The following is a 25,171-nucleotide window of genomic DNA, read 5'->3' as shown; positions in this document are numbered from 1 at the left end:
CACTTACTGTATAATGAAACCCAAATTAGTCTTCTTGCAGGGAGAAAGGGTTAAAATAGAGTTAGATTAGAATACGATTCTTAATAGGGGAGAGGGGTTAAAACTGCCTCAGGATCAAGGAGGACTAGGTGGCATGCATCACAGTCTTGGTAAAGCTTCCCCTGCTAGGGGACTCTCATCACACTGGGCTGTACTTTAAGCTTCCTCAGTCTGGCTAGGCTCCAGCACTCTCTCTTGCTGTGGCCTCTCTCTAGTACATTCTCTGAGCACAAGCAGTCTGTTACCTCTTCATAGAAAGGGGACCTCATGGCCCTAATGTCCTTGGCCCTCAGGATGAGTGCTAAGCCCCACATCCCCAAGGGACAATCCAGTTGCTGAAACACACCCTTTCACAGAGCCCCAGCCATTTAACTCTTCACAGGACACGTGATGGGCAAGAAAATGCATTCTGAAACAATTACTCATTATTTTAGCCAATGCAAGAAATATACAGTTCTAGATAAAACAATAAAGTTATCTAGACATTTTTTCCTGCCCCACTTTCGAGGATTGTTGGGCTTTGATTGTACTCTTTTAAAGGAGTCCAAGATCGGATCCGATCCAATCCAATCCTTTCCCTCTTACAGAGTCTCCTCAATAAGAGTGAGTGACTAGAGATGCTTTATTTTATACCCTTCAGTCAGGTGATCCCCTGATTAGGCTTATCCGGTAATCTAAGTCCCCCACCAAGATATCAATTGCTTAGTTACTATCCATGGAGATCAGAATTGAAAAACTGGTTTGACCAGAGCAGTAGCCATCTCTTTGTCCAAGGGTGCTCCATTTCAATGGACAATCATCAAGGTTTTAATGACTTTCCATTGTTAGCCCTGTGCCCAGAGCAATAATTTCTCCTGTCGCCCTTCTGTGGGTTTTAGCTCAATATCAAGGGAAAAGATATCAAAGAAGTGAAGCCCCACATTCAAAATGAAGTTTGCAATCTGACCCAGATATCAAGTCCCCAATATCTAACAGAATTTATAAGATGTACATAGATTCCCCAACTTACCACAGAGAGATATTAGGAGGTCAGTAGTGTTATAAATTTAGAGAAAATATAGTAATTATGTAGCTCGATATAACCCAATTAGTTGTGGATTCTTAGCCAACCAGTACAGGAATTGCATAAGAAATACAGCTAATATTTTCAAATTCAAGCACATGAATTCAGATACCTAAATACAGATTTTACTACCTAAGCAAATGGCTTGATTTTCAGAAGTGCCTTTAATGGGACTACTCCTGTGTTCAAAGTTAAGAATGTGTAGGTTTCTGCAGGATCAGGCAGAAAGCAAGTTATCAAAGTAGAGACTAACTCCATCACTTTTTTCAGGAAATCTGCTTTGGCATTTGGTCCCAGAGTTAACCAAGATCTGCTGAAGTTAGGCTTCATTTGTTACAGTCACAATCAGTCTTATAATGTTGCACCCTAAAAATGGAAAGGAAAAAAAATAACTTTAGAACAATATCTTTCTGTTGTCCTCTCTGGAACCTAACAGAATTCAGATACAATGCAAAAAAAGGGGAATCACCAATAAAAGACACAGGAGAGGGGGAGGGGAGGGAAACTATAAAAATGTTTCTGCCCCTCTAGCAGGCACCATGTGTATAACAGCAAATTTTGTAGCCAAAGAACAGTGGTTGCATAGAAACCAAGGCAGGAAGTCTGTCACTCACCACTCCCTTTTCAGAGATCTGTGGATAGCCAGGCAAGTATTGCAGGATTGGCAAAACTTGACTGTAGTTTAACTTTTCCTTTTTGGGGGTGGGAGTTGCAGGGATTCACTTCCTGTTCATTGGGGCTAGCCTAATAAGCTATTTATTGTCACACTTTAAACCCATGGGCTTTTCTGTGTTCCCTCCTTGGAAGGTTCTGTATGGGGGGGAAGGTTGCCCAAGGGATTTAAGTGTTTGGCTACAAACATAAGGACAAATGAGAAAGGGAGTGGCTAGCATCTGGGTGAGGAAGCAGTTTAGAGAGGTGATTCATATAATCCAGAGTAACTCTCATGAATTTAATTCCTCCAATAATAGGATGGATGAGTCATTGAAGCCTCCCCCTTTTTCCTGTCTGTTTTGGGTTTGTATTTATGCCTCTGGGACAGCCCAGTGATAGCCATGTCTTCTTCCAAAATAATCACCATAGCAGCAAACAGGGCAAACTTTCACCATCAGCCGATCCTGAAGTTTTCCACTCTCAGGGCTCCTTTTACATGGTGCAGTGGCTGAGAATAGAGGCTTCTCAGTCTTACGACATACATCTTAACTATGCGTAATATCTTTCAAAGTATTTCACTAACAGAAGGAGAGAGAGACTCAGAGGTACAGGGCCAGGGAGAAAAGCTATTGCCTGATGGGGTTTGTAAAAGAGATGGAGGTAGGCTCACATATGGGGACATAAGTCCTTATCAACTTCCCTACGAGCTGGACCTTCGTAAGCCTCTGAAAATTGGTTTTTTAGACTCTGAAACCAAAGCAAACACGTTCTTACCCATGGTAACTGGGTTTGACAGAAGTCCCAACAAACATGAGACATTGCATGCCTTTTCTCCCTAAGAGATTCCCCCTTCTCCTTCACACTGCTGTCTGAGTTCCCTAGGAACTTTCCTCCCTGAACAGATTCCTCTCTATAGCTTCCATGCTGCCTCCCTGAGGGAAACACTATTCTCCCTGATACAATCTGGGCACTGATATCGTGTGGGGAGTGGCATTTATTTTTCTTCAAGGTGGAAAACCTAAGAATGCCAATCCAGATCCTCAAAGATATTTAGGCCCCTAACTCCCAGGATCTGGGCCAGCATGACCAGTATTTTGTCTAGCACCACCAGCACAAGCTTTTTTAGGGATAACCTTGTCCCACCCCCAATCTCCCAACCACACACTCAGCAAAATGTGCCTTTTTGTCCATTACACCAGATCTTAAACAGAAGACATTTCACAGGGATGTATGGAAGGGAAATGCTTTTTCCTTTCTAGCCTCTCCATACAGATATGGAATTTAGCAAGGGAAATTGTGTTGTCCCTCTGTTGGTCTTCCCTTTAGCCACCCCCTTATGCCTTCTCCTTTTAATCTTCCCCTATTTTCACTCAGCTCTGTTCCCCTCACCATCCCACTACTCTGTCCCTGGCTTTCTGGCCAAATAAAAAGCTCTTCTTCTTTTTTTTTTTTTAGTTACTTTATAAGCCATTAATACAATGTAGAGTCAGATGGCTATGCCAGGCTGATTATTATTGTTAGTATAGTGTTGCAAGGCTGTTTAAGACTGGAGGAGAGACAGTCCCCACCCCAAAGAACTTACCATCTAAGACCCCGATCTTGCAATGAGCTCTTCATAGGACTTAGAATAGGCCCAGTGCAGGGTCTGCCTGCCTAGCACTTATTGCAGAATCAGACACCATGTTTAGACATAACATCACAAGTGATAACAGGGAGGGCAGAACAAAGGCTATAATTAAGACTGTGACAAATATTTCAACCCCCTACAGTATCTTAAATTTATGAATGGTTTGTGTGTTATTGTGTTTGACTTCATGGGGAAGGATTACTACCACAGCTCCTACAGAAACTAAACAGGAGGGGGTGATTACCCCTGAGATTGTAAACAACTTCAGAGAAGTTCCATCCATTAGGGTGGTTTGCACATACTGGTTCATGCTGAGTTTTCCAGACATTAGGGAACAAAGAAAGAGCTTTTGGTATAAAAGGATGAGCTTGAACTCATGTGTGACCTTCATTTTGATTCACTAAATGGGCATCTCAGTCCCAGGGGAGGTACCAACCCTTGCTGAACGGTTGAAAGGGACGTTGGCCTATCAGACTCTGCAAGTGAAAGACAGGTGATTTCTGGTATGTTTAGTGTGGGTTTAAATCTGTTTATTGTCTTTATGTTTTGTCCATAATGCTTTTATTTTAAGAATAAAGGTGCTTGCTTAGAAACAGCTGTGTGGTAACTCATACCTGCTGGCAGTACACTGTTCATAGTCCTTGGAGAGAAAGCAAAGCACAGGTATTCACCTTTAGGTCAGGGGTTCCCAAAGCTTGGGCTGCAACACAGTCCGGGTGGTCTGCTGGCGCAACTGCATTCTCCAGGCAAGCTTTCGGTAATTCTTTAACTCCATGTAACTCCTGTATTCTAAATAAAAACTATAAAAAAGTAATGTTTTGAGCTGTGTATGTTGGACAGAGTATAGAAAAAACTTTATTTATTTATTTTTAAAAAACCCAAGCTGCAATATATCAAATTTAATTCTTGTGAGTACAACGATGCATTTCACTGCAAGGTAACCTAGCAACGTACACACAGCCCACCATTTACAACTGTAAAAACGGCAAGCAGTATTTCAATCTGACATGGATCAATTTATTTTTCAAAAATGAGAAAAGTACACTGGTAGAGAAGATAACGAAAGTCCCATATCATATATAGCAACACGAAATGAGCCAGCCAAAAAAAATTAAGAAAATGGTAAGAAAATATGATGACACATACTTGAAGCTTGGATTCTCCTTTATCGGATCGGATGAGTACCCATTGCCTCAGTGTGTTATAACGGTTATTTTATATTTTTATTTACTATATTTGATTATTTTCTAATTAGTAGAAATTAGGGTTGGGTCTTTACTTACACAGAAATTCAGATTTTACACTAAAAAAAAATTGAAAACAATGTAGAGTTCAAAGTTGGACAACTATTTTATTTTAAAATCAACAAATAACACAATGTGGATTTTTTAACAATTTTGTTAACATTGTGTTGCTTATTGGTCAGTTTTATACGCTATATATATATACTTTGTGTTTTCCCTGTTTGAACACCATGTTTTGCTCTCAACTTTTTAAAGTGTAGTTTTACTAAAACTATTTGGTTTTAAAGATCTTGACGCATTTCTTTGCATGCATACTGCTAGGGATTTCTATCATTATGATTGTTTACATTAAAATGAAAAGGAAATGTACATTGTTTATTTAGTGTTATAGTTTATATCTATGTAATAATTAAAATTAATATTTTTCCTCAAGATATGTTAATATTGGGCCTCAGTGCCTATTGCAGATGCATAGGAGGGCAGCAGAGAAAACAGTTTGGGAATCCCTGCTTTAGACAGATTCACTTGGTGGGGATATCACAGTGCAGATCAGGGAGCTGTGCAGCCTTAAAACCCACAGTCAGGAGGGAGAGAAATGCAGATCTCTGCTCAAGATAGGTGACAACTGGGAGCCTGAAACCTTACGTGGATGTCCTTGAGGGACTCCGCAGGGAGAATGTAGGTGCACTTACTACTGAAACTGTGAGAAAGACTATGGGTTGTCCTGCTTATTGCTGTATGAGTTCTTCAGTAAGTCAGGAGCTGGAAGCAGAGGAAGGATTAGGGGACAGTAGAGCAAGGGGGGCAGCAGAGACAGACAGGCGCACAGCTGATCTGGGAAGCAGGGGGTAGGAATCACATAATGCCACGAAATGCCTACATCAGCCTGCGACTTTAAGAGTGTGTCATGCTGTATCCCTCTGAGCCATATTCATGCAGCAATAGATTCCACTGACATTAAGAGGGGGAGGGACACAGTGAATAGGAAAACCCCTCTTGCTCATCTGAGACAGTGACAAGCCTGAACAAGGCCCCAGCTAGAGCGGAGCGACGCCAGCTCTCTTCAGCCAGAACTAGCTGCTTTGCTTCCCCACCCACTGTGGAGGAGAGGCTACGCAGGGCACTTGACTGCTCTCCGCCACTTATATGCAGCTAGAGCAGGCAGGAGGAGGGGTTCGTGAGAGAAGGCCGCGGTGTCTCCAGCGCACACTAGGCAGCTCTTCTCTCTCTCTTCGGGTCGAGGTAAGAACAGGATCTTTTCCCCTCTCTCTGCTGCTTATCAAATGGCAGCTTTGTTCTGTTCATCACAGGGCAGGCGTCTGTCGGGAGAGAAGCTGTGTTTGCGGGTTAAACATGCTTTAACTGAGCCTGGAGTTTGCAGATCCACCGGGGAGGGGGGAATCAGTCTCTCGAATGACTAGCTGGCAAGTGAGTCCAGCCAGGGCTGGAATGCAAACGAGGGGTGGGGACGCTTCGTTTCTTGTCCAGATTGGTTAGGAACATTACACCGGATTGACTTGAATCCAAGCCATTCGGGCGGAGCGTTTTGTCTGAAACGTTGGTATGTGGTTATTCCACTGTGTTTCTGACGCTGCCCTCCATGGCTCCCTTTGATGTTCCGACGGGTTACCCCGCCCTCAGTCCTAAAACGTGCTGAGTGACTCGACTCCCAGATGGTCGGGGATACTAAAGGGAAGAGAGTCTCCGAGCATGCTGATCTTCAGTAAATCCCCGAAGCGGCTCCTGCTTTGCATCCTCAGAGCACAGTGACTTCTTTCTAGTCTCTTCTGTATAGGTTTTTCTGCCATGCTCATTCTCGAAGTGAGTTTGGTTTTTAAGGCCCTGAATCACTGTTTGATTCCACGCTCACTTTCTAGCATCTGGTCTGGAGAAGGGTATGTTGAGGACCCTGGTACACTACCCTGAATACCAGGACCTTTGTCAGACCCCTTAGAGCTGAGAAACTTGTTTGTTTCCCGGAACTTGCAGATCACAATAGCAATAATTGGCACTTTGCTGTCTGGGTATGCAGCCAGATCCTGTATACACCTGCTACTGTTCCAGTTCAGTAGACTACTCTGACATGGCTGCAAAATCAGCTGCTCAAAGTTATGCTTTTCACCTAATATTTAAAGCATGAGCTTTTTCTGTTTCCCCTCCATCCCTTCCCCCCAGTTCTGGTTGATCTGTGTAAACCGTGGCTTTTTAGCCGTGAAGTTAGGTGTGCAATAAAAGCCCCTTTGAATTATTGGCAGTATTGAGGCAGTGGCTGCAGGTTGCTTTACACCTTTTGTAACTGAGCATTTTGTGAGTCCTGCCATCCTTTTCTTTTCAGAAAGTTTGTACTGGGCAGTTTTCATAGCACATTGTCAGCTTAGGCATGGACTCTTTGCATGGGCATCATCCTAACAAAATGACTTTGTATAATATTTTACGTTTGATGACTCAGTGTAGGTGTTTATCTAAGCTGCCTGAACCCAGCTATAAAGTGACAATCTATTTTTATTAAGGTATTATTTATACAGCAGCCTATGATTTGCATAGAGCTTTTTAGAACAATTGAATGAGTGTCTCAGACCTAATAAACCTGAATTTATGATCAAGTTCAACATGACAAGTGACCACAAAGGGGTGTGGTTTTTGGGGGGAAAATGGACAAAGGTTACCACATGATTACTTTTGTTTGCTTTTGATTTAATGGGATGCTGTGTGAGTTAACTTTTTTGGTAAATATTCATAGCTGTAAACAAAGCCAAATTTTCTGCTGATGTAAAGGGTAAAACAATGTCAGTCAAGCTGCACGTATTTGCAGCTGACAACTTGCTCCTACAGACTTTATTGTGAACTTTTTACACTCTCCCTTTCTTCTGCTTGCTGTTGTATGTCCTATTTAGGCAATGTAGCATAGGGGAGGAAGGGTGATTGGGGGGTGGGGGAAAGGGTTTGGGTGAAGGAGGACAAGAATAGGCGGCATGATTACAATGGCTTGGCAGGAGTGTCAATGAAGGGAATACATGAATGGGAATCACAACAGTAGTCCGCTTCAAGAGAGAGAGGCCAAAGCATTAGAGCCATTAGAGCTCTGAAGCAAAGATCAGGAACAGGCACCAGGTGGGTGGACAGTGGTGAAGAGTGCTGGGATACATGGTGGGGAGAAGCTGTTCCTGGCTGGCTTAGTGACAGGAAGTGAGGACAGGAAGAGGAGTAGGGCTGGCTTGATGCCCAGAGCTATGGCTGCCTGTATAGAGGAGATGAGTAGCAAAGGAAGCATGCAGGTTGAGCTAGCAGAGATCCCTGCTTGTGCAGGGGAAGCTGTGATGCTCTCCTCACTAGCTGCCTTTTCTCGGATCTTTACTCCCATCCCTCTGCTTCCTGTGTTAGATGGCTACACTTACTTTTTATCCTTCTGCAAATAATTGACTCCCTACTCAGAGTGAAAAGGAACCAACTTCTGATGTGCCCACATTTAGGGAAAAGGAGCAGAGGATGGAGAGCAAAGGTGAAACATTGCAAAATTGTGCGGTGAGGGAGCAGAGAAAGGAGTAACAAGATAGTGATAAAGGGATAAGACAGAAGGGTAGTTTAAAAATATCCTGGTTAGTTTAGTTTAGATGGCTCCTACAGTTGCCCCACCTGCCCTATGGGAGCTACTTCCTTTGAGTTCTCAAGTATGGATCTGCTTAGAGACAGTGGAGGCTGGAGAACTGATAGGGGCCTGGCCCTGTTCCAGTGTATCAGGCAGTGTCCTGTCATCAGGATCCTAGAGTGCAGGAAGAGCTGGTAGGAGCAGTGCAAGACCATTCTCAGTGGTGCAGAAATCCCATGAGTAGAGCTCTCATACTGAAGGCCAGAGACTAGACTCGTAAAGGGAGGAACAGGGAAGTGATACCAAGAGGAACAGAGCCAGATAGAGGGGAAAAAGAGAGAGAACAAAGCAGAGAAAGGGAATGGGGGGAGGGGGGACAGTTGATTTAGCATAACCACTGCCTTGTAGTCATACACACAGGAGATTGCTTAAGTGTTTCCATCACACCACATGAAGTTTTCACAAGAAACACTAGGACAGCCCCTTTCCCTTGTGAAAAGGGCTTGGGCATTTCAGCGCTTACAGGTAACAGGCAGAAACCTCACTTTGAGACGGTCTGCATGGACTGTCAGTTAATCAACCTCTGAAGACAGAGTGGCTGAATCACTTCTGCCGAAAAGGGGAGTGGAGGCATTTCAGGCATGCAGCTTGACTTATTCCCTCTAGCTAAAGTAAGAGACAGGATAGAAGAGAGAAAACAAGCGATCGGTGCAAAGCACTGCCTGTTAATGGCAAAGAACCACCTTTTGAGCTGCTCCTGGACAGAGCATTTTGGCCCATAGCCACAAAGGTATTTAGGCTCCTAACTTTCCTACTGGGCTAGCAGAAGCAACAGGACTCAGTCACCTAGGGCCTAGTTTTCAGAAGTGTTATGCACTCTCACTGAAGCCAGTAGGAGCTACAGATGTCCCAGCACCTCTGGAAGTCAGGCCTGATGACTGCTTCACTATCATTCCATGCCTAACCCCTCTGGATAAGCAGAGAAGGGATAACAGTCCTGGGAGGAGAGAGAGAGAATAGCAGTTGAACAAAACAAGTGCAGGCAGATCAGAGCAGTGGCAGAGCATGTTGATTTGAGAGAATTCATCAGGTAGATATGCAGAGGGAGAAAGCGAAGGGAGACGTGATTATCTCTAACTCCTGCTCTGTTGAAAAGGAAGACAGAAAAGGGGGAAGAAAGGGACAAAAAGAGAGAAGTGAAAGAAATGTGGGTGTGGAGAGACATGGGAGGAAGCGGGAAAAGAAATCTCTTACCTCCTCCTGTCACTTTAGAAGTGCCTGTTAGAGAGATGAAAACAAAAAGTTACAATCTCTCCCCCATGTTAAGTATGTGAGTTTTTAGCTCTGCACCTAAACTCTGCTTTCACAATGAGCTCCGTGGGGATCATAGGGGTCTGCTTGTAGAGCGCCCTTTGCATGGGCAGGGCCCTAAATAGCACTGGTAACTAGCTGGAGAATTGAACTCAAACACCTTTCCCTAACACATCAGAATCCTTCATCCACTTACTGAAGAGAGGGGGAAAAAAAGGACTAACTCCCCCCTTCCTCTAGAAATTAAAACAAGACCCCTGTGATGTCAGCTATAATCTAGCATTTAATAATTTATTGTAAAGGAAGACTGTTAACTGTCTACATCTTCAGCTATAACATGGAACATGGGAGAAGAATATCTTAATGAGATGCCCTTCATAATGGACACCGAGCAAGATGAGCATGATAGGGCAGGTCTTGAAATAGCCAATCTGGGGCCCAGTAAATACAGCTGCCTAGACCTAGTCCCCTTAGTTTCTGTTTGGATTCAAAGGAAAGTATGGAGGTGGAAAAGCTGCTGGGTTACGTCAACCTCCATTGCCAAAGTAGACCAGGCCTTGTACAGTCAGTCACCTACACTGGCCAATTGGAATGAGAGCATTGTCGCCTACTCTGCACTGAAGTCGTAATTGTGTAGTCACTTACGAAGTGTAGGATAACAAGCTAGCCAAATGTAGACCCATGTAGTTAAATGGGACTTTCCAGGGTAGTAAGTATTGTAGGATCAGGCTGTTAAACTGCAAGATTTATGGGATAAGGCGGCTTAGCTACTTGTTTTGGCATATTTTTACCTATTGTAAAGTATCATGTATAGTTGCTGAAGTGTATAAAGACTGTGGAACCACTCCAACCTATAATACAGGTTATTGTATGTACATCATAATTTACACTTGTAATATGATTGTGTAAGAAAAAACACTGCTTCTCAGATGCTTGTAACTCAAAATTGCTCTTTTGGGGATGACCCCAAAGGTTGAACATAAAAATATAGAAATTCTTTCCACAAATGAGCTTGGCCACTTAATGTTGGAAAGGTAATCACACCATTACAAAATGTGTTGCCAGATCCTGGTTCACGCACACAATTCAAACAGTCTTTGCTTTGTGTGGTATCTGCTTTTGCTAAGCATACAGGAAGGGGTTGGTAGGTTAGAAGTGGCAAAATGCCAGATGGAGCATGCAGAGGGCATGATGCCATCTGAACATCTCTCACTGCATGTACTTATGCGCTCTGCATCATGTGAACTGGTGGGAGTCTGGTTTATGGCTGAATGGTACTGGATCCTTCCAGCCCCATGAACTTCGCTTTCCAGTAATCCTGTTTTTGACTCAGAGATTCTTGTTAACATGGAACTTGTCAGTTCCCATGATTCTCCTCCTCCCTGTGTGTATTCTTATGAGAGATCATTCAATCCTACACTCACATCTGACTTCCCATGCTCTCCCTGAAGTACACACAGGTACCCTGTTGTTCAGACACCAGTGTGATATTTACAAGAATGGCACCCATTGCCTTTGGCAAGGCAACTCTGGTTACTCTGTCACATAGCCAAAAAGAGCCACCCTCTCCTCTCACTGGGTTGAACAGCTGCCTGAAAATAACAAGGGTTTTGGCTGATTGTTGCAATAGGGGCCTTCTGCTGGGTTAATCTGGCCACTAGCTGATACAGCTCAACATTGCAAACAAATTAGTGTCTGTAACCTTTCAGTATAGGCCCTGTGTGAAGAGGGCAGGTTGCACAAGTGTAACTTTTGGCTAAGAGGGTTATAAATTCAGCTGCACAAGCATGACTGACTGAATTTGAAGAGGGAATACTGGGTTGGTTGGTCTCCTCCTTCAGAAATGATTCACTCACTGTTCTTGTTAAATCTTCAGGTCTTGCATTACCATTTAAAATGGACCTTGACATCCAGTGTGAAGAGTTGATTGGGTCCAGATGGACTGAGCTTATTTCTTCCATGAACACGTGCAAAACTATCAGGTAGTACCAGTCTTTCCCCCTTGCAGCTCCTCCCCCCCCCCCCGTCCCCCAGAAGAGACCATATAGCAACTACGCAGAATAGTTTCCTAAGGGGGGGGCGCCTACAAGGTTGTCAGGAGGTGCGGAGGGGGGAGGGGACAGATGGTTGTTTACTGCATTTCCAGGACAATATTAAGTGCAGTATTGTTGCTGTGTGAACACTGCAAACTTGCTCAGGTTGGAAGGATTCTGCTCCTCCTATGTAGGAAGCTCATGAGGACATGTTTCTCTAAATAAACCTACTCCTTGGTATGAACTGAGTTCAAATTCAGCATAGATCAAAAAGTGCTTGACTTTTTGAGTCACTAATTCTAGGACCATAGATGCCCCTATGGTCTAACATCCCAAATTGCTGAGGTAGCGAGGTCTTGAAAGGCTATTTAAATATGTTACCATCATTCTAGTGTTCCTGTCTTCCATGCCAGAAAGTTTCTTTGCAGGGAGATGGTCTCTATCTTCTTTCCAATCAGGAAGTGGGCTTTAAGCTAAAAAAGTGCCTCTTGAAGGGAGTGCAGGTCAAACTCCTCCTCTATGGAATTTTATGACCAGGCTTATCACATGCTATAAACTGACCAGCATTTTAACACATGCAAAATCTTTATCCATTTCACTTTTAATCTTCCATGTTCTGGTAACCTCCAAGAGTCGATGACTTAGATTCTGGCCAGGCCAGCTAGCGAGTACTCTGCTGAGAATTAGGGAGTGAAGCCTGTAGGGCAGATTGGGACTGCTAGGAAGAGTTGGCTCCATACTGCTCCACCTATTCTTGCTGGGAAGCTGCACTCCTGGGCCTGACCTCTTGCTTTGCTGCTGGTTTTGCTCACCCAGAGGATTGAGTGAGCAGCAGATTGAGGCTGACCTGCTTTGGGTCAGGTAGGAGCGATTGCATGGGCCTTTCAAATGAGAGCTATGTGGAACTGACTTGGACTGCCTGAGTCCTCTCCTGGGTATGGGATGCCCCTAGGGAACCTGGGCTGTGCGCCAGTGATTAGAATTGCATTCTGAGCAGAGACTTGGCTGCTCCAGACATGGAGGCTAAGAAAGTGACAGCAGCTGATAATTGCCAGCAAGGCAAGAAGAATGTGGACAGAGGCCATATGAGCTGTGCATACTAGAGCAGATTCCTGGGGAGTCTTTGTGATCGGGAAAACATGGATTTACACTCCAGGGACTGACTTAGGGTCTAAATAACCCATTCTGTTGTTTAATAAATAGATCCCTGATGGGGAATGCTTCAGTCATTGAGGTGAGCAGAATGAATTGTTAGGACTAATGCCATCTATCTTCCCCGCAGGTTGGATGATTGCAGTCTTTCTGCTAGTAGCTGTGAGGATATTGGCTCTGTCCTCGGGTCAAACCAGTCCCTGACAGAGTTAAAGCTGAACAACAATGAACTGGGAGATTCAGGAGTGGAACTACTGTGTAAAGGATTGATGACTCCAAACTGCAATTTACAGAAACTATGGTAAATCTCTACTGGTGGTTATGTTGCACTAGAACTCTGATCTATTTTTATCAATGCATTGTGAGTAACTGAACCCTGGGGCCAGATCAACTGATGTAAATAATGCATCTTCACTGACTTCAACAGAGCTCTGCTCATTTACTCCAGCTGAGTATCTGGCCCTACATGTACTGCACTCTGTCAACCCATAAGAAATCCCTGAATTCTTATCAGATTGCTTCTCCATTTATTGGTAGGGAAAGTAAATTGAAAGCCAAGTAACTGCAAACTCTTCGTGAGGAATGACTGAGAGAATCTGATTCCTAACTTGACTAGAAATGGCTGACTTTTCCCAGCTGTGTAATTGATTATTTGGCTAGGGCAGCTCAAGAAAGAGCAAGAACCACTTGACTATAGAGGCTTTTAACATCTTTCAAATCCCACCCCCTCCAGTCTTCAAAGAGAACTCTTCCAATAGCTACATATTCTTGGTTTTTAGCTGTTCAATTTATTCTGATCATTTGTTTACCACCAAGACTATAGTACATCAATGGGTCTTGGAACTTTAAAAACCAAGATAAGGCTGTCTAGACAGCTGGCAGCCTCCCCAGAGTTTACCTTGTGGGGGAAAAAAATTGTTACCAGGCTGACTTTGCACCTACTTTTGGTCCCTTCCACAGCTCTATATGCTTCAAACTTCACATGTCCTCTAGTGAGAGGAGCAATTAAAAAAAAAAATTCAGGAGGGCAAAATATTAAGTAAATCAGACAAACTATTTTTAAGATAGGCCTTGGAATAAAGGGAATGCTTTTTCCAAAAGAATGGAACTAGTTATTGAGTCACATTTCAAATAGTCTTTTCAACCTCAAGTTTCTCAAGAGCCCCAATGACAAATTCTCTCCTAAGCTAGGTTGCCTAATTTTTTTGTCTGGGCAGCTCAGTGTATGTTAAATATCCACTTTTTATGTAGGGTGATGTTAAAGATCAAATCAGAAAAATCTACTTTTTCTGAAAAGCGAACTTCTAGACAGAACTCCGTTTAGATATTGTAAAGATTGTTGGCTCATCTCAGTGATTTAAATAAACCCCTTTCCTGGTAATGTTGTTGCAGCTATCATGCAACCATTCATACCAGAAACGGCACTGGTGAGAGACCTTTAGCAATGCTCTGCTGCCACTGAGAGTAGGTGTATGCTGCAGGATATAGTAGCTACACTGAGGAGGAGAGCATATCTAACACCTACACAGCAACTGGGGACTTAAACCAATATTTGGCCTAGATTTTATTTTTGGCTACTCTGCCCTCCGTTTGGGGAGTTAGAAAACAAGGGAATCTTACCTTTTATTATCGTGGAATAGCCTCTTGTTGGCTAAGACTTGTTCTATGTGGAACAACATTGCTGCCTAGATATACTGGAGTTTTGTGATTATTTAACTGGGGAGATTCTCTTCTCTGTTATGGCTGCTGTATAAAAAGTTATTAAAAAACACAGAAGTCCTTGTTAGTGCAGCTATAAAAATAGCTGATTAAAATTTTTAACTGAGGCAGAGATTATTGGGCCTGGTCTTACCCTAGCATTTAGCTTGGCATGTAATTTGATAGAATTCCAGGTGCTTTGCAAAGACACTTAAGCATAATCCATTCTAGTACTGCAGTGTATTGTGAAGCCAAATATTGAAGGATACACCAGTCTCCAAGGGGAACATGGTGAATTTTGGGGACCTCCATTCCTCTTACTCTGGTTTCTTTTCTCCCTCAGGCTACAGAACTGCAATCTAACAGATGCCTGCTGTAAGAATCTCTGTTCTCTTCTCAGTACAAAACAGTCTCTGACAGAGCTGCATCTGGGTGATAACAAACTAGGCACTTCAGGTGTAAAAGTGCTGTGTCAAGGATTGATGGATCCCAACTGTAATCTACAGAAGCTACAGTAAGTAATCACTGGCTCGTTAGATCTTTCATGGGTGTTTGACATTGTAGGAGCTAAACAAAACTCGGATCGATGGGTGGCGTTTCCTCATCTCTTGTAATCAGCAGTAAATTTGCCTCCAGCTTCAAAAAAGTTAATTTCTGAAGAAGAAAAATATCTGATAATCCATTTTAGCGGGGATTGGGTGATCCCAAGAATGTCTAATCATATGGACTGGTCTCTAGCTGACAGTCTCAATATAGCCCATCTTCATAGTGACCAAAAGCTATTTTCATTGGTAGGTTGTTAAAGATTTGGAGCGCTGCTGAAACCATTTGTTGACCACTTTATTTCCCAACCCCCTTCTGTATGGTTCTCAGTGTTGCATTCCGGGGATCATCATGAAATGTTCCATGCAGCATATTCAGAGTGACTAATCAGACACACTGATCATCTTAATCCAATTCCTAATGGATAGGTCTCCACATCAAAACCACCTTTCACTGAGACCCTTGTTTAGCAGAGGCTAGGCATGAAGAATAGGTGCTTCCCTCCTCAAAAATACAAACTAACTACCACCCTTTGTTCCCCACTTCACCCACCTACTTCTCACAGAGTTATGATGGCTAGTCTGGCTCTTCCCATACTGTATTATAGGGAGTGTGAAGTGTATAGAGATTAGGTGCATGCCCCTTACACAGCACTTTAGGCTCTTGTCCACTGCAAACAACCCTCTGATGTTACTGAATAAATAGTGCCCTATAAATGCAGAATGACTTGGAAGTTCTCTGATCAAACCCTAGTCAAGAACAGGAAGCATAAACTTCCTTCTCCACCACCATCAGGAGTGCTGATCAGTTTATTTACTCTTGGTTCTAGTCTGACAGTCCGATTTCTGACCGGATTCTACTAACGGTTTCTAGTTGGGGAAACTAACTCTTCTCCTCCTTTAGAAAGACACATAGTGGTTGTGATTGTATGCTCTCTTACAATTCAAGAATTAAAACACTGGTTGTCAGCAAACCTGCATGCAATCTTATGATAGGCGTACTATTGACACTGAGCAGATACGCCCTCTGGTGATGCTCTCATATCAAACTGACTAAAGCCCCCTGGCAATAGCATGGAAATGCTATTAGGTTCATAGCTAGCTGAATGGTAAACTCCCTGCTCTATCTTCCTGGCTAGTTTCTGGACAAGAACTCCACGCTACTGACATCTGTGAGGTGATGATGTATGATGAAGACCCATATTTTGCTCTGGGTTCTTTTTGCAGGTTAGAGTATTGCGAACTCACACCTGATAACTGTGAGACCCTCAGCTCTGCTCTGCGCAAAAAGTCCTCTCTGAAGCAGCTCAACCTAAGTAACAACAAACTGGGAGATGCGGCAGTAAAAGTGCTGTGTCAGGGATTGATGGATCCCAACTGTAAGCTACAATCACTACAGTAAGTAACAGAACTGGAGAGAATCCGCTAACTCACTCTGCTTTTACAGAAACACACCACTCTTACTGCCAGGAATACTTAAGATACTATGGCTTATCCAGGTACATCTGTGTTGCCATGAAAACTGCAAAAACTCTCTCCTGGCTTAAATTCTGCTTGGCACTTGATTTGGGGAGTTGGCTTTCACTCTTCACTGCATGGTAATGTCAGGGGGGACGCTGTGGATCAGACTTGACAAGAAAATGTCAGAAGGCTTGCATTTGGGAGTGGAGGGGAAGCTACCATCTCCCAGCTCTAGCTAGTCTCCCACTAGTTGGATAGTCCTACCTAACTAGGTATTAATACTTATTCAGAACAACAAAGTGCATGTCTCTCCAAAATGGCGTGCTGCACTGTGCCCCTTATCTGGGGTAAAGCCCATGGAGAGGGTTCGGTGCAAGATCTCAGATTCTCATGCCCCCTTATCATTCTGCAGAGCACTCTTGCTCTAAGAATGGTATAGGCTGCAGAATCATCCCATAGCATCAGCTGGAAGCCAGTACCATCCATGTGGAGGCCCAGTGTGACTGCATCAGCCACAGGCTCACCATCCCAGTATGGTTCTGATGGAGTTATGGTCTCAGGGACTCCCCTGGCTCTGTCTGTCCACAGGATTTCCTTATAGGGATGGATCCTCACCATATCTGTTAAATACATGAGATGTGGATTTATTGAGCACCATGGTGCCCTAAAGGGAGGGTGTTGCAAACTGTCTGTTCTGGGAATAATGGGCCAGATCCTCAGCTGGACTCAGTGGAGCTGCACCAGTTCATACTGTCTGAGGACTTGGCCTGCAATCTCTTCCCAGTTGTATCCAGGATGGTAGATGTTGTTGTTCTTTATTACACGGAGTGCTGGAGAAGCAACTATTGGACTTGGATCTGATTTTTTTTCTATTCCCCACAGTGTGGAGAATTGTCACATCACAGCTGCAAGCTGTGGGGATCTCAGCACTGTTCTTGGTATGAAGCCATCCCTGACAGAGCTGTCCGTGGGAGAGAACAAGATTGGAGATCCAGGTGTAGCACTCCTGTGCCAGGGACTACTGAATCCCAACTGTAAAATAGAGAAGCTGTGGTAAGGCAAACCAATAGCTGCTTAAAATCTGCACAAGGTGTTGGCTTCTAAGTCACCTGTATTTATTATGCTGGCATGATCTTGCCTGATACATACAGGCTCTCAGTCAGCAAATTCCTTATTCCTTATGTATCTCAGACCTCTTCTCTCACCTAGGCTTGGGTGAAGAACACTACTGAATAGGCAGGAAAGCAAAATGAGGTCAGTAAGTGATCAAATTCTCCAAAGGAGGGCATGACTGAATATTCATCACAGCAGCATTCTGTCTTCCTGTTAAGTTTTCTGTACAGCACTACGTACCCAACTTGCCTTCTGTATTTTTAAAAAGAGGAGATTTTTCATCTCTGCAGAGGGAAGCAGGAGAAGGCTGCTTATACAAAAGGAACTTGTAAATGAAATGTTTGTACATAACAAGCCTCTTAGATTTCAAAAGACAGACTCTACTGTTCTGCATTTGTACCACCCTGGGTAAAAATAGGACTTTATATACTGATCTGAGGTGAATCCTAAGCAAATCTTGAAGAAGCCAATATTCCTATTGTGTTCCTCAGGTTATGGGAGTGTGGTCTCACATCTGCAAGCTGTAAGGATCTCTCCCATGTCCTCAGTACAAAAGAGTCCCTAACAGAGCTGAGCCTGATTGGTAATAAGCTGAGAGATGCAGGAATGGAGCTACTGTGTCAAGGACTGAAGGATCCGAAAGCTAAACTCCAGGCACTATGGTAAGCTGCTGCTAGCTTCCTTTACAACTTTCACTGTCCTAATTCATTGATTATTTGTAAACAAAAACTCTTCTTCATTAAGCAGTGCCCACACAAACATCCTAACTGATTCAGGTCTTCTAAGGGTGTTGTGGTTCTTCTGGTTAGCAAGGCCCCAAAAGGATTCTGGAGCACAGAGCCCATTGAAAGTCAGTGGCACTTGTGCTCCTAAATCCTTTTTAAATGGTTTTCTCTTTTTTTAAAAAAAAAAAAAAAGTCATGGAGATTTTCAAGGTCTAGGAAATTGAGCATCAAGTTTGAGCCCAACCGTTAAATATAATCAATTCAATTGACACACGAATTCAGTGACTTGGAGAAAGAAGTTTGCAATGGCAGTGCTAATTGCAAATTTAATGTTGTGATCTGCTAGTTTCATGTTTTGTATTAGATTCCTAGCTTTCCCATTGCTTTCTACTGCTCTGAAACCTGAAGGCTTGAGCTCTAAATCCCACCATGTGTTTCAGGATTTCTTCTGTTCTAGAGGAGGGGGAATGAATTTGTTCAAAGAAAGCTGTAGCCTTTAGGAATGAAGGAAATCTGTCTGTTAGCTGCGATATAAATATACATAGCTCCCCCTTGAAAGGGTTTCAAGAATTCTGTACTCTGATGGTGGCAACTTTGGTCAAAGTTTGACAACAGAAGGTCCTGTCTACATGAACTGCTCTTTTTCCACTTCTGTACGTACCTGTAGCCTTTCAGACTTAGGTTACATGATGCCAAAGGACCTGGGGTAGGAGAATTGCCCCTTTGTGTGAAGGTTTAGCAAGTGAAATAAACCTTTCATACGCTTTAAGCCAGTGGTTCCCAACCTTTTATGGCTCAGGGGCCACAGATATTTTTATAACCCTGAAGCACCATCAGTCTCTGCCAGCAACCCTCCTCCCCCAGATAGGAGGAGTCCTCGCTGATCTCCCATCGCCCTGGCTGCATTAGGGAAACCACACAGTTCTTGTAGCCCTGTGTGCTCCACATGGATTCCTAGACAGTGGCTCCCTTCTGCAGCCAGGGGGATGGGAGATCAGTGCTCCCCTCCCTCTGGCTCCAGCAGGGACCCCAGCCCCTAGGGACCCAGGCAGAGCGCTTTGCCGTGCTTTCTCCTACAGCCAGGGGGAGGGGAGCACTGATCTCCCATCCCTTTGGCTGCAGCAACGAGCTTGCACCTGTCTTGTAGCCCTGTGGCAACATGTTCTGCCTGAAGCCTTAGGCAGCAGCTTTCTTTCCAGAGCCAGCGGGAGGGGAGCGGCGGGCTGCTTCTGGCCTGTGGGCCACGGTTGGGAACCACTGCTTTAAGCCAAAAGAATAGCTTAGTTCATCTGTTTACATGGCTAGGTTTTCCCCACTCTCGCATTCACCTAGGAATAGGTGAGGTGCCTCCTATGTTGAAGGTATGTCTAAGTGATCCTGTTTAGTGATAACAGACACTCTAATTTTGTGTGCAGCAATGTGCTATGTGCCTAAAAAAGAGCAAAGATCTTGCATTCTTGGAAGTAGGGACATAATACTAGAGTGATGCAACAGGACAAATGAGCCTCAGACCTGGGGAAGTAAAATAGCACATCTACTCACTGATTAAATAGCTTTAATCACCAAGATGAGGGTGGGGACTTGAGGAGTTCAGGAGAGATCAGCAGCCATAGAGGTTAAAAATGGGGGGAGGAAGACCTATTGGATCACCCAATCCGTCTTCCAACTCCTGAAGTTCTGGTTTCTTCTTTGCATTGCAGGATAAGAGAATGTGGTCTCACAACTGCCTGCTGTAAGAGTGTTAGCTCTGTTCTTGGCACAAACCAGAGCTTGAGAGAACTGCATATGGGTGGAAACAAGATAGGAGATGCAGGGGTTGAAATAATCTGTGAAGGACTGATGAACCCTAACTGTAACTTACGATCCCTATGGTAAGTATGGTATTTCTGTTTCACTTACAGGAATCAGTTGCCCAACAAAGACTGGGGGTGGATGGGGTAAGGCACAGAGGAACAGTTACAAAATACCAAATAGTTCCAACTGACAACTAATGTTCAATTATAGCAGTCACAGCTGGAAACAGAATGCTGTTGGAATTCATTATTTCCTAACTTCAACTACACTTTAGTGGATGTTCCATTAACTTCCTGTCCTTTGCAGCCAGAATAGCAAGTGGCAATTGGGGGACACAAGGATGTCACATTGGGTGGCACAAGTGGTCAGTGCCACTAGGCTCACTGTGGAAAACCATCTCCCTTGAAGTCTTTATTTCTCAGATTCTTCCTCCTACTTAAGAGGGGCCCTGTGGTAAGAACTAAAAATTAACTCAGTGGTGGTTTGGGGGCATAAGCCACGCTAACTGAAGAGGAGAGCTGGAGGAATCTTCCCGGGGGGGGCAGGTTATCCCAGACCTACCAATTGCAGGGTTTGTTGCATTTTCCTCTGAAGCAGCAGGTACTAACCACTGTCAGATGGGATACAGGGCTAAATGGATCACTGGCCTCAACCGTTTGTGGCAGTTCCTGTGCCCTCCTGTAGAATACAAATCCTGGCTTAGTTCACAAGTATGTGTTGCTTTCTTTGGTGTGTACTTGTGCAAATCCAGCTCTGCTGGAACAAGCAGGTCAGTTTCCATGTGGATTAGAACTGTGGGGAAAAGCGGACTGTCAGTAGCCAGTGACCCTTTTTCCTCCGGTTTGAATACTAACGTTGTGTAAATTTTGCTTTGCACTCCCAACACACAGTGCTACAGCCAACTCCCACCCCCTGACACCACAACACTGGAACTGCACGCTGTGCACCTAGAGCGGCAAAGTGAAGCCAAATGAGCAAGGTCATGGAATCATGTGTGGCTACCATGGAGGCTTTAGACAGGGCTTCTAGAACCTTTAGTTTAGACTAGGAAGCCTCTGTCTCACAAGATCCTTTGGCTTCAGTTCTCAGCAAATCAACTTATGAATGAGAGGGATTGAGGGCCAAGAGATCATTTGCCCTCTCACAGAGGTGGACAAGCAGATTAAGCTAGGAGTTTGACTCAGTGACATCTGAATCTCAAGGCTAATAGTTTCAGCTATAACCTTAATTAAGAGCAAACCCCTTGGGTTAATTGACATCTAAGTTTATTGTGCTAGTACTGTATTAACTGAAGGACTGGTCGTTCCAATAGCCTTGGTTTCCTCAAGGCACTGTTTCAGTTTGCCTCCATTCTTTATCTGTATTAATAGCCCAGTAATACAATACTTTGTAAACGTTGTTTTAGTCTGGTCTCGGTTAGCTTTGTCACCCCCTGTAGCAGTGTAGTAAGGAGAGAGTCACCTGAATAGCTTAGTTTAGCAGCAAAAACTCAAATTTTCCCTGCAACAAAGATTCATCTGAGTGTTTTGGCCAGTAAGCTGGATAGGACAGAGTCCCTAGCATAGGAGTTACTGACAGATCACACTGATGCACACTGCTTATGCACAAAAGAATGGAAAGAAGGGTTTTGTGGGAACACTCATCTTGTGCAATTGAGACCTCCACTTGTGCAGCATCAAAACACACCAAGCCTAATATAGGTTGGCTTTATTTCCATCCATTAGCTGGGAAGGGCCAGATTCTGTCCTCTGTTATACATGGCGTTTCCATGCAGCAGAGGACAGAATTTAATCATGGATGTCTAATGCTGCCCAAAGTCGTGTCTGCGGGGTGCTCCCGACAGACAGCAATGTGCACTCACTCTTTTTCCATGGCTGGAGCTAGAAGAAAAGATTGCCTACAACACGTAGTCACTAAGGGCCCTGAGCACTGGTGTCTTTAGGGGAGCACATGCTTCATTTAAAACACAAAAGCTATCCAGTGTGCAAGCCTCTGAAATGACAAAGACAAACGACAAGCAGTGTTGCTGCCTGCTGCCATCCTGGTTGGGACACCTACTCCTAATAGACCAGAGTTCAAAGTGACTTACAAATCTGTACTCTTCTTACTTTAACTTTTGGCTTCTCCCTTTCCCTGCAGGTTGGGTGACTGCAATCTCTCAGCTGCTTGTTGTGGGAGTCTGGCCACTATCATCTCTACCAAACAGTGCCTAACTGAGATAGACCTGAGTAACAATTCGCTGGATGACGATGGTATGAAGAAGCTGTGTGAGTCACTGAAGCATCCAAACTGCAAACTACAGCAGCTAGTGTAAGTGGTGCTCCTGGTTTCCTTTGTGTTCCCTGGTGTCTCAGAATTAAAAGGAGAATGGGGGCTTCCAAGAGGAGAGGAGACAGGGCAGTAAGCAAAACCTACTCTGAAGAAGCTAGTGTCTACCGGGAATCCATGACTTCCTACAAGAGGCAAATTTCTATCAGTTGTTTCAGGAGCTGCCTGCTCCTTTAAGGTGGTGAGCCCCATACTCAGACACAGTGGCTTACTGCCCTTGTCCCTAGAGACCAGACTAAACTGTGACTGGTCAACAGAAAACACTTGAGCCTGGTCCTTTTAAGGCCCTGTCCACATTGCACCTTTAAATAGCTCATGGTGTGGGTGGGATCCCAGACCACATAACCAATAACTGGTGGCCAACCACATTGTCCCTGCTAGAAGCCTACGCTGCTGCATGGTCTCCCAGTAACTGGACTCACCTGGCTTGCCTGCCCCTTTCCTGGAGGGACTTGCATGAGCCCCTCATTGACAGAGGTGACTCTGGACCTTGGAAGGGAGTCTTGGTGGTAGGCTTTTATTCCTGTCCCTATTCCTTGTGAAGAGTCTTGGGCATGGGTTAGGGCTGGAAAGAACATGCAGGTGGACTCGATTGCTGCAGTAGGAGGGAGCGGGTGTGGGGGAGGTGGAGGAAAGCCACGTTTCTCTTATGTAAAGTGGGCCTGTTCTGTGTGGGGCATATCCCAAAATCTCTTTGCTGCCTTTCCCTTAAATCAGCTGATGTGATTCAGCCTGGGACTAATCAGACCAGATGAGTAACACACTCCCTTGTACCTGTAGTGTGGACAGACCCTTAGTCTAGTCTCTAGCTGTGGCTGAGATAGCAGCCTGTGTGTGACTGCAGAGGGATGCCCCTGAATAGAAAGAGCAGAACATAGGTCTTGTCAGTTGGACATTTCCTGTCTCTAACTCCTCCATGCTGTGAAGCTATTTTAATCCCATCTCCTGCTCTTTGGCCAAACCATGGCCCCACTTCCCTAAGAACAGAGAACTGCCATACTGGATGAGAACCATGGTCTATCTAGTCCTGTCTGACAGGGGCCAATATTAAACTGAAAGAGGGCAAATTTAGAAAAATGGATAAAGGAAATACTTGTCACAAGGCATAAATAGCCTGGACTTCTGTGCCACAAGTAGTCATTGAGACCAAGTACTTGTCAGGACTCAAAGGGATTGGATGTTTTTATGGATTACAAGAATATCCAGAGTTCCAATAAATGTTGCAAGAGGCATTAAACGTTCTCTGTTTAAGCCTGAAGCCCATCTCTAACTATGGGAGATTAGAATGACATCTGTGTGGAGGGCAGACTCTCACACTAGCCTACTTATAACTTCCTTTGATTCTGGCTTCTGTCATAGAGGGGATTTTTGAATTAGATGGACCATGGATCTGATCCAGCCTGGCAGGTCCTAGTGGCAGATGTTTTCGTGGATTGTGTAGCTATACTATGGTAGGCAGAAACAAATCCAGTTGTGTGAATCTCTTCAATAGCCTTACTAGCAACTTGATATTGCCGAAGGCTACCCTGGGTTTAATAGCTCTGCCTGAGGTTTTCAGGTTTCGAACCAGGACTGGCAGTACAGCAAAGGCCAATACAACACCTTAAGGAAGTTTTTGACTCACTTGATTGGCTCCTTTTTGCCATGTCTTCTCCCCAGAGGTGACTGCTTTTGCTCTCGAGCACTTTTTGATTGATAGCATGCCTGCTGAGACTGCTATGCTTTTTCTTTCAGTCTGTATGACATCTACTGGAGTTCTGAAATGGATGATAACCTGAAAGTCCTGGAGGAGTCCATACCTGGACTGAAGATTATTTGCTGAGTGGTGCAGTCCCAGATGTGACCATCTGCTGAGCACTGTCCTCCCCCTGTTTCTGCCTCTATCTATACAGTTAACCAATGAGTTTAATTTTAGACTATTTTTACCAAAAACAATTAATGGAATCCTGCCAAACAAATGTCCCTCCAGGGAATTGGCTGTGTATTCATGAATGTATCAAATCTGAGGCACATCAGAGTTTCATTAGAGCATCTGTATCACTGAGGTATAGAATACTAGGCATCTACAAGAACTGGGCCTTTGGCTTATAGAGACAGCTCTAAAGTACTTATTTAATGGGTCAGTCAAGATTTCTAGAAGGTTCCCTTCCTCTTAAAAGCTGGCAAAAGCTTGTGGTGTATGTCTAGTATTCAGTAGGTGGTGTTTTTACTGCATCTCTGGGGAAAGCTATCAGGAACATAGCAAAAATATTGACACTAAAATAACTTAACTCCTGAACTCTCCCTGGAAAAGATCAGTCTTCCCCTGGGAAGTAAACTTTGCAAAAGACCCTAGGCAAAGCTGATAGAGTAGTTGCTCACTTAATACTGAAACTTTAAAGCTTCTCGATTTCAAGTAAAAATGATGCTATCTATTTCTGCTCACAGGAAAATGAAAAATCTCAGAATGTCATTTCTACAGCTACTCATTCTAATAAAGTTTAATTGCAAAGAGGTATGAGATTCTTATTTCTCAGCTTATTCAGAAAACCATGGTTGAGGCAAGTGATGAAGGGACACTAAAGGTTATTTGACCTACAAATTCAACCTACCCTTAAATGCTTTAAGACCAATCTGTCTTCAGAACCAATACGATACACTAAAGGCTTTCCTTGATCTCAACAGAAATGTGTCGACTAGGCATACAATAAACAAGGGGCAGCAGGGAACATCTATTAAGATCCAAGTGCAAAGCTCAGACTTATGAGTGCTGTGAAAGACCTGAGTGGAAAATAACTCACTACCCATTTGATAGTCTACAT

At 43.9% G+C, this 25,171-nt stretch overlaps 1 protein-coding gene across 1 annotated transcript; it reads left to right on the top strand.

Moving 5' to 3' along the window:
* Positions 1-5,732: 5,732 nt before the first annotated feature.
* RNH1 (ribonuclease/angiogenin inhibitor 1) lies at positions 5,733-24,865 on the top strand. Its single transcript, XM_067540485.1, has 10 exons — positions 5,733-5,869; positions 11,401-11,506; positions 12,840-13,010; positions 14,751-14,921; positions 16,177-16,347; positions 17,293-17,463; positions 18,015-18,185; positions 19,949-20,119; positions 22,182-22,352; positions 24,105-24,865. Exons 2-10 carry the CDS (start codon positions 11,421-11,423, stop codon positions 24,190-24,192), a joined length of 1,371 nt encoding a protein of 456 aa, XP_067396586.1. The 5' UTR covers positions 5,733-5,869; positions 11,401-11,420; the 3' UTR covers positions 24,193-24,865.
* The last annotated feature ends 306 nt before the right edge of the window (positions 24,866-25,171 follow it).

This window comes from Emydura macquarii, unplaced genomic scaffold (assembly GCF_026122565.2).
Source record: "Emydura macquarii macquarii isolate MOO-44397 ecotype Brisbane River unplaced genomic scaffold, CSIRO-AGI_Emac_v2 contig_587, whole genome shotgun sequence".
NCBI classification, from domain to species: domain Eukaryota; kingdom Metazoa; phylum Chordata; order Testudines; family Chelidae; genus Emydura; species Emydura macquarii.
This window is presented reverse-complemented; position numbering and strand designations above follow the sequence as displayed.